A 16,940-nucleotide genomic window follows, 5' to 3' on the forward strand; every position below is an offset into this window, starting at 1 on the left:
AACTAAAAGAGTTTGTCCTTTCAATTTCCTACAAGGATAAAAAAAACACTGATGAGATTATTGGAAGCTTTCCTGCTGAACATATATTTAATATATAGCAATGGTTGCTATTTATTTCAGTTATTTACATAAGCTTATTGCCTACAGAATTTAGATTGCTACCACAAAGAAGTTGCTCTGTTTTGTGTATTGGTTTGTTTAAAGCAAACAGAGATAGAGATACTACATCTATAAAAAGATACAAAAAGGAATTGTTCAATGGGTTTATTTTTTGTCTCATAATAGAAGAAGAGAAACATTTTTAGGAACCCACACGATTTTGTAGCATTCTTTTCGACAGCCGCAGATATATCAAATTTCATTGGCTTTGCTTTTGACAGAACAACACTCTTTTTAAAGGCAGGAACTAAGCTCTTGAGTATTTCTTCGTTTGAATTGTGACATCAATGATCTGTGTGCTGAGCTTGAACACATTTAATTAGCTTAGATGTAGTGATCCACAACAAGGTACCAATCATTTAATTTATTGATCCATTTCAAATATACCCAAGAGCTAAATTGTCGGTCTGTAGGTGGGAATGTCCTTTGCATGTCTAAAGAACAGTTTTTCCAATCTACTTCATATTTGCAGATTGCTGGTGACCAAAGCAGATGTCTAATGGTTGAAATTGAATTTACTTTAAATAAACATGTATACAGAAGTGGGCATAGTCACGCTGAACCCACAGTCACCGATTGGTTTGTTGGGTATCAGATTTAAGTCTTGTGTTTTGCATTTTGGTCGTAACCTAATTGGTTTTTGGCCTTGGCAATGTCATGTTTTTTGGACAGCACTTCAGCTAGGGTTAACTACAATGTGACCTAAGAGTAATTTGCTGTAAATAACTTACTGGAGTGGACCAATCATTGCATATAACACTATTATCCTCAAACAACAGGTTATGTCTATGAACATTACATTGAAATGGTAAGGCTGTCTTGTTACTATAGTTACAAAGCAATGGTTCTCAGAAAAAGCTTAATAAAAGATCCTTGCATACTTTGCTTCAAACGCAGTGTTACATTTTTGAAGATGTAGATGTGTTTGACTCTAGACGTACAATTGAAACTATACTTACTAAATGAACATAGTTGAACACAAGTTCTATGAAAACTGAGAAAGCAAACTAAGTAAGCTTAGTCATTAGAATACATTGATTGTGAGTGTTGAGTCCGATAGTACATTTATAGTGATTTATGAAGAGAGGAGAAGAGAAAAAGGAATCAATTCCTAGAGAGACACAGGGAGCAGCATCTTAGATTGCTTTCAATCAATCCATCAATCAAAGATCCCTTTTATTAAACTAAATAAAGCTACCGCCAGTTTGGCATCATCTAAAGTGTTGTTACTATTGACCATTTGACTTAAATGGAACAGGGACACAAAATAGTGCAAAAGTAACAAATATAAATACATTGATCAACATCATGCCTCTGTGTAGATGCAGGAGAGCTGGCTTGTGCATTGGTCTGCCACACTGAAGAAATCCCCTCCATGCAATTCTTGATTAGGAACCACATCCTGTGCTGGACTGTGGACATCAAAACCTGTAGATACACACAGACAGACACAAAAACACACAGATGCATGTTGGCACAGCAGGTGTTGTGAAATCCGATGGCAATAAAGTGCTCTGCTTTGAGTCATTTTATTTGGCTGTATTTTCATTACCTGTAATGCAGGAAAGAGCTGTTTGTAAGGTGGCCATCCCACTGGGATTATTGACTGCTGGAGCGATGCTGTCACCAAAGGCATCAACTTGCATCAGGTGACTTGAGCTGGTCTGTGCTGTGATCCCAACGTATTGTGGTGGACAATATAGCATCTTAATCTGCCCTGAGAGCTCTGCAGTTTAAATGAGAAAAGCTGCACTTCTTTATCCACATTTTAAAGAAAAGGTCCATAGCATTTTGTCCTTAATGAACATTGCAGTAGAAAAGGATTTGTGAAGCCACCCTTTATTTTTGAACCTGTCTTTATCTCAGAAGTGTAAAGTATATTGTTTGTTGCTGAGCACCTTGTTAACATCACGGTAACTGTCAAGTCCGTCAAGTAAAGAGGTGATATCTATTTAAAGGTACATAGAGTAGGGCTGCCTTATTCTGTCTAACAACAAAAATCACCAGCCACCTGCTACATAAAATGATTAACTGCATGGTTAATGTTCATGTGAGAAAAACTGTTCAGACTCTCACACTTCTCAGATAATTGCTAATAGGCGATTCAGATTGGAGACTTGCACCACTTTTTAGAATTACCTCCCTTTTTCACAATTGTTTTTAAAATGATTTGAAAAAATTAGGAATATTCTGATGTTAAACTTTGAGTACCTGGATTGTGATCTGCCAGATCATGAGGCTGGCTAGGCTGCTTCAGATCTCGGTTGTTCTTCAGGGATGTCCCAGTGGGAGGATGCGGAAGACAGGTAGGAGAACACGGCCCACACTGGTCTCTGGGGAGGAGCTGGTGGGGGGAGGGATCAACAAACCTGAAATATTTCACACTGAATTAAATACTCTGCAGGTTGAATTAGGGAAAAGGCCAACATATGTTCTCATTATTAAAAATAAAACAAATAATTATTAATTACGTGCATTCTGCAGCCCATACAGAATCATCATTGTTTAAGGACTTCCAAGAGTGTCTTAAATTGTATGAAATGTATGTAGAAACTGTAATGTATTGTACACATGAGGCCTGATTTAATAACCTGTAAGACATATGTTCTATTTAGAATTTAAAAAAGGATTTCTAAATAATTCTCACATATAAAAAAAGGATTAGCAGTGATAATTAAAATGCTGTAAGCTTAAAGAGGTAAGTGAGTACTTTTGCACTAATTGTGTACAAAATTAGAATACATTGCTTTTGCTGTGCCTATTTCTAATACTTTAAACGATTAAGGAAATGTTTTCCTTAAAGAATATTAAGACAATATTATGCAGTTTGTATAAAGATGTAAGAACATGAACTTATTTGAAACCATTAACAGGAAAGGCTATCATTTTATTTTATATATATCATTCTTATCTTATTTAAAACCACTTCTTGTAGAAATCAAAGACTCAAACTGCTTATTTTCATTCTTAAATTAAATTTGAAGGCTAACATTGCTCATTAACAAACAGTTCTCTTCATCCACACATCCATATTTTCCACAGTTTCAAACAAAGGCCAATTAGCCAGCGAATATACCATTAATGAATCCATCGTGCGGTAAGAGCGACAAGGTCACGGTTTCACACAGTCTGTGTTAATTTGACATAGACTTCAGCATTCACTCACACTAGATACACCTGTCATCTTCTGTGAAGTCCTCAGACAATCCTTTACCCGTCTTGAATAATGACAATGAGATGCCCAACAGGACATGGATGAGCAGAAAGCATTTTCACATACATACTCTATAATAAGAATGGAATAACGGTTTTCATGGATTCTTTGACATCATTTCCATGGCAGGGTGGCTTCCTGCGCAGCTCATTTTTTCTGCTTTGAGTTTCAATTAGAATGCATATGTTTGGTATTGCTTCTAAAAATAATATATATAGTTCCTGCAAAGTACTGAAAAACATGCACCATCTAAGGTCTTTAGCTTATCGAGTTCATGACCATGATATTGATTCTCTGTACTTGGCAATTGAAATAAGTAACACAGGCACTCTAGAGGCACTTTATGATGTATAATAGTCTGCTGTGCAACCCAGCTAATTCGTAGCATTACTCAATCCAAGGAACTACTATGCCTGCGATTGCTCCATTTCAGTGTATTTGTCTGTAATACGAAGACTTTTTTAATTTCACAGATTTAGTCTTTGTTGTAAAGCAGGGTTCAAAATACGACCCGGGGGCCAAATGGTGCCCGCAGGCCTTTTGAACCGGCCCTCAGAAAAAAAAATATATATAATGGAATATGCCCCACAAATCGAAGTTGTGCTTCTTAAATATATATGTACACATATATTACACAGTATTCATGTCTTAATAAGACCACTTATTCAAATAAATTCAGTCAATTAAAGTTGAAAATATTTTCTAACAAATCTAAGTTGATAAGAAAAAAGCCTAATAACTTATTTGCATAACAACCTTGGAATATATCCTCCATTTCCCCTTATTATGAGCAATCTGAGGCTTCTGTTGTAAGGGATGAGCTGCCAACAAATTCAATGAAACCCTATGGAGATCTTGATGAAGGCTGTTTTTGTGTTAAAGCATTTTCAAGAATCAAGAATAATTATTCTTACCTTACCTATATTTGATTGATTTTGATAACTTATGTGGCACTATACCTCACCTCTAGTGAGTGGCCCAGCCCTTTGTTTGTTTTTCTGTATGTGGCCCTCAGTGAAAAACGTTTGGAGACCCCTGTTGTAAAGCATGGTATAGGAGCTCAACCCTATAATACATTTATTTACCTTTGTTAATAAAAAAGGGAACATAAGTAAATCAAAGACATTACTTTCACATTCAGGTAACTCATTGTTAAATCCAGAAGATTAAACTAGTACATTTAATATTGTTCTGTGGCCATGCAAGCTGACACCCCTGCTGTTAGGTTTGGCCAAGTAAATGTGTCTACTTGCCAATAACAAGGACACAAAAGGAACAAGAGTTTTCTGACAATATGCAAGGACTGAATGGGGATCGAAAAGAATCCCAGAGAAGTACTGGAAATGGCAACAAGGATTTTACAATCAATTTAACTCCTTAAAAAAGTAATTACAGGATTTCTCTTCTCCCACCAGACCATAAATGGTATTTTTTAGATTTGATGTTTCACTTATTGAATTCCTTAGCCGCTCTTGTCGGTGGCTATAGCATCCATTAATACTGGCGGTCAAGACCAATGAGCCAAGTCATGGTCTGCTTTCGCTTCCCAATTGTCTCCTCAGAGTCCTGCAGTGAATGCTTCGACCTACTGCTGATATGAGAACAATCACAAGCAGTGAGGAGTCGTGAGCATCTGACTGCTCAGAGAGACAGAAATACTTTATCATGTGCTTTGAAGTATAGATGAAGGGATATTTTACTATGGATTGACCATAGAAATGTGTTGCTGGCCATCTCCGATCTGTAAAGCTTCTTCCTAGCCACCCACACACACAAATGAAAAAACCCCAACTCTTTAGACTATTTGCTCAGAGTACAAAATAGAGCTTTCTTTAAACTGATTATTCTAATTATGAGCTTAAAGTCTTGAAGCCATGACAACCAATGTTTAAGTCGATTGTTTCAGATCACGTAAAGGGAGGAAAAAGATTTCATTTAAATCAGTCATGGTTAAAGTTCTTACTGTGCCAATTGGAATAGAAACATGAAAAGAAAACACCGGTTGGCTTGCTGAGTTAAGCTGATGTTCTTATTCCACAGTATTTCTAAAAGATTGATGCCAAAAACGTTACGTCTTGTTGCTTAGACGAATGGGTATGTGGAAACTTTTAGTGACTTTTTTTCTTCGTACGCACAAATTGAGGAACCAATTTTGTATTTAAAATGATCTAATGCGATTTTTAAAAATGAAACCCGACACAAAATTACCTGTATTTATGTTGTAAGGAGCACAGCAAAGCCAGGTGGGGATTGCTGGAGTCTTGGCCCTGTGCAGCAGCTGAGGAACAGAGATGAGTTACACAGCCTAAATCTAATGGTTGCAGTGGGATATATTAAATATCTAGTTTTTCTATCAAACATATTTATACAAAGTGCCAGGACATACCAGAATATGATTCACATGGTACACCAGGGGAGGAGTCTATCCCTGCCAGAGGAGAAAGGCTTGGCTGCAGAGGGTGAATGGTTAAACAGTCTACCAGCGAGTCCTGAGCCCCATCAGTAGTGGACTTCATCTAGAGACATGAAGCATAAACATAAAAGTGTGAATAATAAATAGTAACACTTAGAAAATCATACTCATAGAGCCAAATCCTGTACACTATTTACAGACAAGATGAGATATAGCTAATTCAACTTTTGAGGGTTGTTACACAGTAAGCTATACAATGGTGTTACATTGGTTTTGGTAAGCAAATATATCAAGCATGAATTAACTCACAATTACTATAAACCTTTATTTGAGTTTTAGATGAAAGAAGTTTTGCATGTGGGAGGGTTTGTGAAATGTTCTCTTTTTTTTAGTAACCACCCTCCTTCTTTTTCTACAGTGACATCACTCTCAGTAAGGACATAAATCTCTCACACATGCAAAAATCTTAACTGCAACAGCATAATGGGAACACTTTGTTATTGGGTTACTCTGTAAACTAAAGGGTTGGAAAACAGGAGAAGAAATGAAAAACAACATAATTACAGTGAAGGAAATAAGTATTTGATCCCCTTCCGATTTTGTTAGTTTGCCCACAATTAAACGCAAATCAATTTATACCTTTTTTTTTTAAATGTACATTTCTGGATTTTCTTTTTGATAATCTGTCTCTCACTGTTAAAATAAACCTACCATTAAAAGTATAGACTTTTAATTTAGTTGTAATTAGGCAAACCTACGAAATCAGCAGGGGATCAAATACTTTTCTTTACTGTATGTGTGTTTTCATAAGACCTGGCACAGTCAGTGTCAGCTTAAATGGATGTATATTTTGCATGTACACCTAGATGTCAATGAAAGTTTAAATAAATTACATTTTCTGAGTTTGACAGATTGGTTAGGAGATCATGAGGGTTTAATGCTCGATACTGACAGCCAATTAAGAGAAATTACAGCACAAGGATAAAACAGATGTGACATGTTAGTGTAGCTTTTCTTTTGTTTGTGTTTGTAATGTTGCAAAGATGCAGTGTACTTGCAATTATCGCTAATGAGATTTTGCCACATATGTCTTTTCCAAATCCAGTTTATATACAGACGAAAGTTTACACATTATTCAAGTTAACTGCTGTATTCAGAGCAATGTTTCTCAATAAAATATACTTGCAACAACAGTAGTATTTTGAGAGAAAATGTAATTGTTTTACAGCACTGTACCTTCTTCCGTGACTGCCGTTCTTTCGTAGAGTGGGACTTCACGTGTTTCCTCAGGGAGCTGGGATCAGTGTAACGCTTTGCACAGCCAGGCACCTGGCACGTGTATGGCTTCTGTAAAACCGCAGACATTTTGGTAACTTGTAGGACTCCACAAAGAGGCAAATAGACATTCACAAGCTTTGGAATACCATCCTGATTTGTATGTGTTTGTGGGTAGGCTGCCACTCACTGTGTCCAGGTGTGTACGCTGGTGCTTGGCTCTGTCACTGGAGTTGCTAAAGGCCTTGTGACATCCTGGGTGCTGACACAGGTAGGGTTTCTCCCCTGTGTGGCTACGCAGGTGGATCTTCAGATTTTCTAGCCGAGAGAAAGCCTTCTTACACCCCTCAAACTGTAACGGCATACAAACACAGAAAAGTTGTCCAAGCAGTACATTTCATTAAGGTTGCCACATTATCTCTACTACATTCAAAACATGGGTTGTTTTTTTGCTGTCCATTGCAATATCACATATCAGATGAGCATCTTCAATGTGACATCACCCACATCCCTGAAGCTATGAGCTTATTAGCTGGAAATTGTTGCAGACTAAAGCCTGCTGACCTCACTGTGTGGGTGAGAGTATAAGAGGAAATATAGAAAAACCCTTTGAATCTAAAATAGCTTTCATTTAACCTGAGCTGACACTTAAGCAAGCCCTGACTGCTTGCTGCTATAGTAGTTTCATGGTTGGAAGGCGAGCAGCTATGAGCAGCAAAGTCTGAGAGGGGTAAACATTTGGAAGGGACAGGTGCAATTTAGTTTTATTGCAGCATTATGTTATCTTGTCACATATGCAACTCCTGGCTATTTTTAGCATTGAGCACACTCTCTTGTATCGCCTGTCTCTATATGTTTGATGGTTTTCATTGGTCAATTCCTATCATGCTGCAATAATTCTGAGTATTTATACTTGTAGTTAGACTGTGCCTTTATTTATTTATTTACAATTTTGGATGTTGATGTTAAGAATAAGTTTAATGGAGAATATTTTGTGCATGTAGGGCACCAGGATACAGAGCACATCACAATATGAAGAAAATATGTTAACTAGACATACGTAGCATTATGAGTTTAACATTTTTTAACAAATCAGTTACATGTGATGCTTAAATCACTCAACAAGCATTTTGTTCTGTACCAAAGCCCAAAAATAACATATCCAAAATGAAATGGATACAGTTCTTGTACCTTTTCATTACAGTCATGACTCTGCCCAATTTTGAGAGGTTATTCTTAGTTTCCTATCAGTACGGCAGAATTATTCCATGATACACAAAACAAACATGGTAGAAATACATAGGTTTGTTCACACCTTGTGTCTTTCTCTTTGTTGTTTGTATGCACTCCTGCTAAAAATAAGGAACTGTTATCAGAATTATATTCAGACTTTAAATGTGTTATAATCATGCGGCTGCGAAAGGTTAAATACTTTATATACATTTTGTTTTAATTGCACCTTTTTGCAGATTCTGTTAACATCTTTTAAATCGTTTTATTAAAACGCTATTAATTCCTCTCACACCTTAACATTTTAATTCATGCTTGAACCAATCCTAACATTTTAAATATCACTTTTCTGATGTTTATATGTGTTACCAGCAGGGGTCAGTGTGTATACACACATCACTGTATTGTCTTTTGTGTTTTGAATCCTTCATCTGTCATCAGCTTGACAGCGGATGGCTATCGATTACGAAACAAGTCACTTGAGGTTGACTTTTTGTTATACATTTGCACCAAAACTCAGAACGAAGAATGACTGTATAACAACATAATAAAGGCCACTTCAGGAACAATACAAATAGCAGAGTAATCCAAACAAATAGCTCTCAATATCAAAATAAGAGTGACTTCACTGCTAAAATATGTTTCTCTCCTTGTGTAAGGTCAGGACTTTACTCTCTCTCAGGGGGCCCGGAATGTCCTGACTAAGCTTAATGGAGAAAACGTGTAGACCATGTCCAATGTTGTTATTTTTTTCCTGTAAAACCAGATTCCTGACATACCGATACCTCTCAGTCATCACAGACAAAGCCAATCAAAATGTCTCTGATGACTTATAGGTAACTAATGACATTGCTCTGCATTCCACACAGAAATACTTGCCCTTCTTTCTTATGAAAAAGCTAGTTGCTCACATTTTTTCTCAAAAAACATCCTGCTCCATGGTTTAACTTCCTTCTATTACTGTTTACAAAACCTGACTTTTTGTTAATATGTAAGGTTGTAACAATTATTTTTTGAATGATAAATGATTGGTTGTGTAATTCTTATCTTTTTATAAAAGCATACGCTCTAGGTTAAGCAGGGCTGAAAATGAAAAATACCTTTTTATATTCAGTCAAAGCTAATAAATTAGAAACGAAACGATACAGTCATGTAGCAAAAACACTGGCACTCTTTCTAATTCTGATTGATTACAATAAATGCCCCCAAGGAGGTGGTCTTACAAAGAGGACCAGTCCTAAATATAGTTTAAAGAACAGAATTAACAATAAACCCCTCAGCTAGAATACCATAAAAAAAAAAAGAAAAAACCCAGACAGAGATAAATGGTCTCTCAGAACCAAAGTGGTCAGTCAAACGAGAACCAGCATAAAACAAAAAAACAAAAAACTGCCAAGACTCAAGACTAGCCAGGGGTGAGTAACTGTGTAACTCCCTCTCTCTCTGTCTCATAAAGCTCTCATAAAGCGCAAAGGGCTTTTGAGTTTCTCGCGAGGGACGTTTGTGCTGAAAAGAAAGCAGCATGGCTCCTCTGTGTATATCAGTGTTACCGCCAGCTTCTGACAGGTCCTGGCAGGTACTCGTGCCCTGGCTGAACAGTGACAGCTGCAGTGTGTGCCAGCAGACTTTCTCCAATGCCCAGTCCTAGCCTTAGGGTCAACTCACTCTGCGCTCCACTCTTCCCTGTTTCAAAGGAGATATTTCTACCCTCTTTGCACTTTTTGTTTCACCTAGTTCCCTATATTGTAGCTTGTCAGTCCGTGTGTCAGTGGACTTTTCAAATAATTAAACTAACGTAGCACACTGTCCATAATCGGTACTTAAATTAAACAACTTAAATCAAAATGCTTCTATACTCTACTCCATAAATGTAAGAAAACATAACGTGGAACTTTTCATATAACTGATGAGAGACTTACAAGTTCTGGTTCAATAAACATCATTGTTTACTAATGCTAAAGAATGAAAGAAGCTGTAAAAAACATTACAGCTATTTTCCTCCAAACAATCGTAAGGAAGGCGTTTAAGATGTAGTCAAACCTGAAATATGAACAGGCCTGCGTTCAGTGGCATTACTGTACCAAGGCTTGAATTGCAAGATGTTCATGTAGGGACATTTAGTGGATTAGCAGGAACTAAGGTTTCATTTGGACTCTTTTTAATTACACTGATTTATTACAGCTGGAAAAATGCAAAGTAATATAGAGAAGATAAGAAATACATGTTGGCTAACTTTGCCTATACTCAGTAGTGACAATTGTTTTTTTTAAATATATGTTTTTGTCTTTACTACACGCAAGCGCAATGGGCTGAATGGTCATAATTAACAGGCTGACTCACAATGATGGTAGAAATCTATTTTTTGTTTTTAAAGTTCACACCGTGCTTTGAAACCTCATATATTTGAATCACAGTGACAGATGCAAACAGACTGGTGAGTCAAGGACATGTTAACAAACATTATTAAGCATATTGTGAGATGACAGATACAAGCCTGGGCCTGCCCTGCACGTTAACTGTGTAACAAGAGCAACCTCATTGTTCTGCTGCTGGCTCGCACTTCATTTGCGATGCATCAGTTTATTCAGCTGTCAATCATTTCCCAAGAAAAAAACTGTTGCTTCTTGGATGATTGTCACTTAAAAGGTGGGCGCCATCAAGAGTAGTTACCGTTCTCTAAATATCAAAGTGCTTTTAGCTTCTCTAACTGCTCTGTGAAATTCACAGTTCTCATATTAACTTGTCCATCGTTAAAGCACAACTTTTCAATCTCAGAGGGAGTGGATGTAACCACATTCACATACTTGTTCAAAGATATATTAAGAGGCTCATGTAAAGAATTATCCTTTCCTAAAATCACTCACAAGTACCATTATTAATCAATTCTGGTTTTGGAATCGGGTTGTGAACATAAATACTTTCTTCTTCACTGAATCTATACATGCAACACAAACCCATCAAACGTTTGCAGTTCCATGGCAACAGAGCAGACTTAAACTAATAAGTGAGTATTTTGGTACAAAAGGTCGACTGCAGGTATGCCTTTTGGTTAATAATTGACTTCAAAGCAGCAACATGAAGCATGTTTGGCGAGTTAATTATTTTAAATTATTCATCAAAGTTGAAATATTTTTGCAATGGAAGTGAGACAAAAACAAAGGATCAGTGTGATGCACAAGTATTTTTTTTTAGACATGCTTGCTGCACAACAAAATGAATTACTGTTCTGGTGGTTTGTTCGTTGGTTGGTCCACAACTTTCGTCTAGACTGAAATATCTCAACAAGTAATCTACTAAATGAATTTTATATTCCTCATTCCTGATTGTGTTGATCCTCTGACTTTCCTTTTAGTGCCACTCAGATATTTTTTTGTCTTTAAGGCAAATGGTTCGTCATTTACTAGATTGATTGCCGTGAAATTTGAGACATTCATAGCTACTTCTGAATAAATGGTAATGACTCTGTTGTTGCCCTTCATATAAAGCCATCATTAATTTTAAATATGAATTTCCAATACTTTGGCTTATAACTAGCCAAGATAATGACATTTTAATCAGCCTGAGTTGTATTTGTTCATTAGAAGCTAACATTTGCTTGCACGCTAAGCTGAACCTGCATATTAGCATTGTCTTTATCAGTGTGTTTGACTGATGACTTTATGCTTTACCTTGCAGTACTGCCTCAGTATAGCTGTAGACTCTCAGGCATCTTTTTTTAAATATCACATTACATTTAATACAAAACTAAAGAGGTGTCATTATATTGCAATCTGAAATAACTAGATCCTCTATTTTAGACAAACCAAGCTCATCAATAATCCGGCTCATGGATTAACTCCAGCTCTATGGTCAGAGATGCAGACCTGTGAAGAGCCAGACATTGGGGCATAACCTTCCCAAAACGAGGGCCAAGTTAGTCAGACGGTGGCCTGGCAAGCCCCCTGCTGCTGACAGGCCCAGTAGCTAGCCATTTTGCCATGCCAGATCTACAGTTGTAGACCTCCTTTGTGCTGATTTAATAACTACATAATTGAGTTAAACCCCCTTGTCAATTATCACAGAGCTCTGCTAATTACCCCATGGCTAAAGTTAAGAGGAGAACGAAGCCATATTTTTAGTCTAAACCCTGGCCTTGAACACATGAAGGCATTTGCCCTATTAAAAAGCTTTATTTTCGACAGCCAGAGGCTTGAATGGCCTCAGCTAGATACTGTGGCTTTGAATGAAGCATTGAACTCAATAAGTCTACTGACATTCATCCTGTTCCAGCTTTGACTGCATTCACTCATTCTCCTCATAAATAGGTAAAAGGAATCTGACAATGAGAGAGTTGTGCTATAAGTGTATTTTTGTGTGTGGAGATAGCGAAAGACATTTTTTAAAGAGGCAAATGAAATAAAGGATAACAAAATGTAGAGACACTTCTTTAAGGTATACCGTGCACTTGTTGGGTTTCTCTCCCGAATGGACCCTCATGTGGATGAGAAGCTTGTATCGGGCATTGAAGGGCTTGAAGTTGCGTGGACAGCCCACCCAGTGGCATGTAAAATCCTCGGGCTTCCGCTGGTCCACATGCAGTTTTTCTATGTGCCTTACCAGCTCCTCCCTTTGGTCATAGACTGCACTACAGTCCAACCACCTGCAGCAGTGGGCCCCATATTCCTCCAGTTCTCCCTCTTCCTCCTCCAGCATAGGGACCTGGGGTAGAAAGCTCACCCCATGCCTGGGATGAACCATGGGAGTGTGCGTGAGAGGGTCCTGCAAACGGGGCTTTATTTTGCATTGAAGTCTATTGAGGTGGAAGTGCTGGTGTGAGTGGTAGGGTGGTGGAGGCCCCTGTGGAGTAGCAGCTTCTTGGATAGTAGTCAGCAGGGCTGGCTGTATCTGTGAAGGCAGCAGCAGGTTGTTGGTGGTTTGGCTGCAGCTCCCTTTAGTCTTTTCCAGTGCCCCTCCTTCCTCTGGGAGGCACTGCTGGTCCACCACCATGTTAGCCATCTGGCTCTCCAGACCCCCTCCCTCTTCAAGCATCTGCATACGACCATAATCTGTATGTGGGGCCAGAGCCTGTGAAGAGCCTGGCATGCCATAGGGATGGCCGTTGGGGATGCAGCAGCCTCTCACACCCAGGAAGTGACCGTAACCTTCGTATTGGACAGGTGAGAGTGTGGGTTGGGAACCATTGATATAAGCCACGAGTGAAGTAGGTGAGGTGCGTATGATGGAGTTGAAATCAATACCCATGACATCTGACAATGGCGACATGGATAGAGCTCTCTTCTTAGCATGAGACTGTCGGGGGCTTCCGGCATCAGCTGAAAAGAGGTACAAGGGCAGAGAGGCAGAGTTGCTGGTCCCTCCTGATATGGTCGTGCCTGACATGGCCGTGCCAGGGGTCAGGCTGAGCTGCTCTCCTCCCTCGCTGGCCTCGGTCGGGAACTGAGGTAGACCCAGTGGAGGAAGCACACGGAAACCATATGAGTAGTCGTGTCTGCCACTAAACATTGACTGTGTGTCAAACAGACTAAGGGTAGTGGATGCCAGGGATTCTCTGGATTGTACGGATCTGAAACAGAATGTTGTTAACCACTTTAGTGTCACTCTTAAGGTTTAATGAGCTCATCATTGCATACTGTAATAGATATAGCCCACCTGGCATCAGTGTGGGGAATCTGCACACTGTGTGGAAGGGATGGCGGGTGTTGTGCTGCTGGCCCGGCTGTATAGCGGTGGCCTGTTAGGGTCATGGGGCTACTGGTCACTGTCAGGTTAGCAGCGGCTGGCTGACCAAATACTTCCATGGTAGGCCCAGACACAGAGCAACCTGCTGTTTTAAACGAGCAGAAAACTCATTAAACAGAATATCCATATGCGAGAAACCTTATTAAAGTATAGGTTAAAACAGATCAAGAACTTTTATCCACTCCATTAAATAAATTGATCAACTAAATGTGTAGACATAATATTAACTAACTATCTGTAAATGACCTTAACACCTGCACATAACACTCAAATGCATCACATTAAATTCGCTATAACTAAGGTTTATACAGCAGATTAGCGGAGTTTCCCTTGCCAACCTGCACATTCTGCTCTGTTAATCACTAATGAGCCTTTCACCCCCTTCCAAAGAAGGGACAAACTTCATGCTTGGTTAATTATCCATAAATAAGTACAAGACATATAGCAAGAAGACTGAGCTTGTGAAGATCACAGTGAAAATACAAACAGTAAATCCCTATCGGTAATTTAACCAACATCACTCTGTAAGACATATTCTCTTATGGGATGTTTTTCTTGATGTCTCAATTAAAATGTAGACCGAGTTTGTAGTAGATTCTGAATATTGTGATATTAAAACACTGTTCTGAAAGAGGTTCATTTGGTTTTCACACCTTTGGTTAGATTTAACCATTGTTTTACCTTTAAAGCTGTGGTTAGAGGAGCAGCGTCCTGTCTGCATTGGGTTTGCCCCTGTTTTGGTTGAAGGATGATGAGTAGGTACTTGTTGGTGTGGGGATGAAGTCGAAATGTTTATATGTTTCCCGTTGGTCAAAACCTGTCTGCGGAGGCTCAGCGATGGCAGGACAACATGACTTTCACTCTGTTTTCCAGGATTAAAGGAGTGAAAGTCGCCTCTTTTCACTCTGTCCATTTTCGAGGAGGGACTAAGATTGTCCCGGTGTGGGGAAGACATGGGTATCTTGATGGATTTGGACTGGTGTCCTCGGATCATGCTCATTGATGGGGACACACTGCAAGGAGACACCAGGAGCTGACAGCCCTTTCCACTCATGGCTGAACCAAAGTTTCAGAAACTCACAAGGAAGTTGATTCAAGTATAGCCACAGCTTGTCCTTGCATAGGAAATGATTATGCACTGCTCATACCTATCAAATGATACAAAAACAGCAAAACCTATTAAATATCCCTAAATAGAAGAACATTTCAATATAAAATGAAACAGCAAATGTAATATTAAGAAACAATTCCGGTCTTTGTACTTTGAACCTGAAACCTGTACAAAACCACTCAACCACACACAACTTGACCAAGCAGGGCCCCATGTATTTTTTTTAATTGTTCTTGAAAATATACAAAACATAAAAAAAGATTATGCAACATTAGTCTTGTTGCCATAAGAAATGACTATTTACCAGCATAGTGACTGCGTTAACGTGTTCTGTCATCATCCTACAATATAAAACCAGTTTTAAGTTCAAGTAACTTTCACTATAATCAATGCAAACAGCAGTTACTTAATCGAGCATTTATATAAAAGAAGACGTGTTTATAAAAGTGAAAAATATGAACTTTGTAGTTAAATCCTTTCACACCTCTGATGTCGATGGCACGTTCACTCACCTGTTGTTGATGTTGTCGTAAAAGTTTTCCCCGGAGTGACGGGACGGGTTAAGTGTATCCTTCAGTCCGCCGATCTGTGAATGTAATCTGGAAGAGACAGGAGATCAGCTGTCGTGTTTCTCTCAGAGTTTGTGATGTCTGTGCACTGAGCAGAGAAGTAAAGCCACTGAGGAATCTCTCACTTTGAACCGCGGTGTCCCACCTCTCTCCTCTGCTGCTTCCAGGAACTTTTTTTTTTTACTTTCACCGGTTACCCACTCTGCCCTTGACTCCACTTAATGAAAGCGACGTCATTTCAAACAGAGCGGACGTTACCCGTAAATAATTAAAGATGTTTATTTTGCAAGCGTGTTGTCCACGATGCCACATCTAAATGATGTATGTATTTCCTCCTCAGTTCCATATTTACATAGGAATATTATTTAAAAATAATAATAATTGAAATTGTTGGCAAAAATTAACCAACAAATCCAGCCCGTTTCAAATGCTTTTCTACATTTATGTAAAACAAGTTGTGTATTGTGGCCATGTGTCATAAAATGTACATTTATTTTTATAAAATAACGTTTATCTCAACGTCTTAGTTAATTGATAATTAATAGTCCCAACTTTAACATGAATTCATGCTGTCCTTTGTATGTGAATCATTAAGAAAACAGCAAATGTGTGGTGGTGAGGTAAAAGAGTTTTATGTTTACATTGACAGATTCAGCACGTTGCCAAGGACGCAAGCTCAAGACCAAAAAGGGAATGAATGAGAAGGAAGCTCCCATTTTACAAGAGTAGTTTATTGTGATCCCATCTTTTATATATTATATGTTATTGTACTTTTCTCAGTTCTTCACCTGCGATTTTAAACATTTTTTAAATGCTGCTCTGAAAAATGCAATTAGCCTATTCAAGCTAAACAAATGGACAACATTCTTTCGCGTCTTTGTTTTAACATTTCTGTTGGTTTGATAAAGATTTGAACAAATTCCTCCCATTCTTCATGCCATTGAGTATTCCCACTAATTCACTTGTTGAACCTTGTGACTTTGTGTCGCATCAATCTGCTACCTGCACTGCCCCCCCCCCCCCCCCCCCCAATCCTATCCTCCCTAACCCTCCACTTCAGCACAGACCTCATTGTTAGGGCACTTTTCTCCTGGCTGCTGGAGTGTTTGCTCTGTAGATCCTGCTCCAGGTTGCTATGGAAACCAGCGTGTTTATTATAGGACGAGGAACGTTAGCTGTACTTTAAGAACCGTCATTTAAGAGGGGCTCTGCTCCACAATCTATACAAGT

General features: G+C 38.5%; 1 protein-coding gene across 4 annotated transcripts; it reads right to left on the bottom strand.

Moving 5' to 3' along the window:
- Positions 1–314: 314 nt before the first annotated feature.
- On the bottom strand, positions 315–15,868 carry glis3 (GLIS family zinc finger 3). 4 transcript variants are annotated; one of them, XM_063890198.1, is made up of 12 exons: positions 15,836–15,868; positions 15,654–15,740; positions 14,712–15,178; positions 13,941–14,115; positions 12,729–13,854; positions 7,252–7,413; positions 7,023–7,133; positions 5,760–5,889; positions 5,582–5,651; positions 2,371–2,528; positions 1,712–1,885; positions 315–1,587 (listed from the first exon to the last, which is right to left on the bottom strand). In XM_063890198.1, exons 3-12 carry the CDS (start codon positions 15,082–15,084, stop codon positions 1,466–1,468), a joined length of 2,601 nt encoding a protein of 866 aa, XP_063746268.1. In that variant the 5' UTR covers positions 15,085–15,178; positions 15,654–15,740; positions 15,836–15,868; the 3' UTR covers positions 315–1,465. The 4 variants fall into 4 exon arrangements, 2 of the variants coding, with proteins under 2 accessions (XP_063746268.1, XP_063746269.1); XR_010166327.1 differs by lacking the exons at positions 315–1,587; positions 15,836–15,868 and having other exon boundaries at positions 1,746–1,885; positions 2,371–2,503; positions 15,654–15,823; XR_010166328.1 differs by lacking the exons at positions 315–1,587; positions 15,836–15,868 and having other exon boundaries at positions 1,826–1,906; positions 2,371–2,503; positions 15,654–15,823.
- Between the last annotated feature and the right edge of the window lie 1,072 nt (positions 15,869–16,940).

This window comes from Eleginops maclovinus, chromosome 8 (assembly GCF_036324505.1).
Source record: "Eleginops maclovinus isolate JMC-PN-2008 ecotype Puerto Natales chromosome 8, JC_Emac_rtc_rv5, whole genome shotgun sequence".
Classification (NCBI taxonomy): Eukaryota; Metazoa; Chordata; class Actinopteri; order Perciformes; family Eleginopidae; genus Eleginops; species Eleginops maclovinus.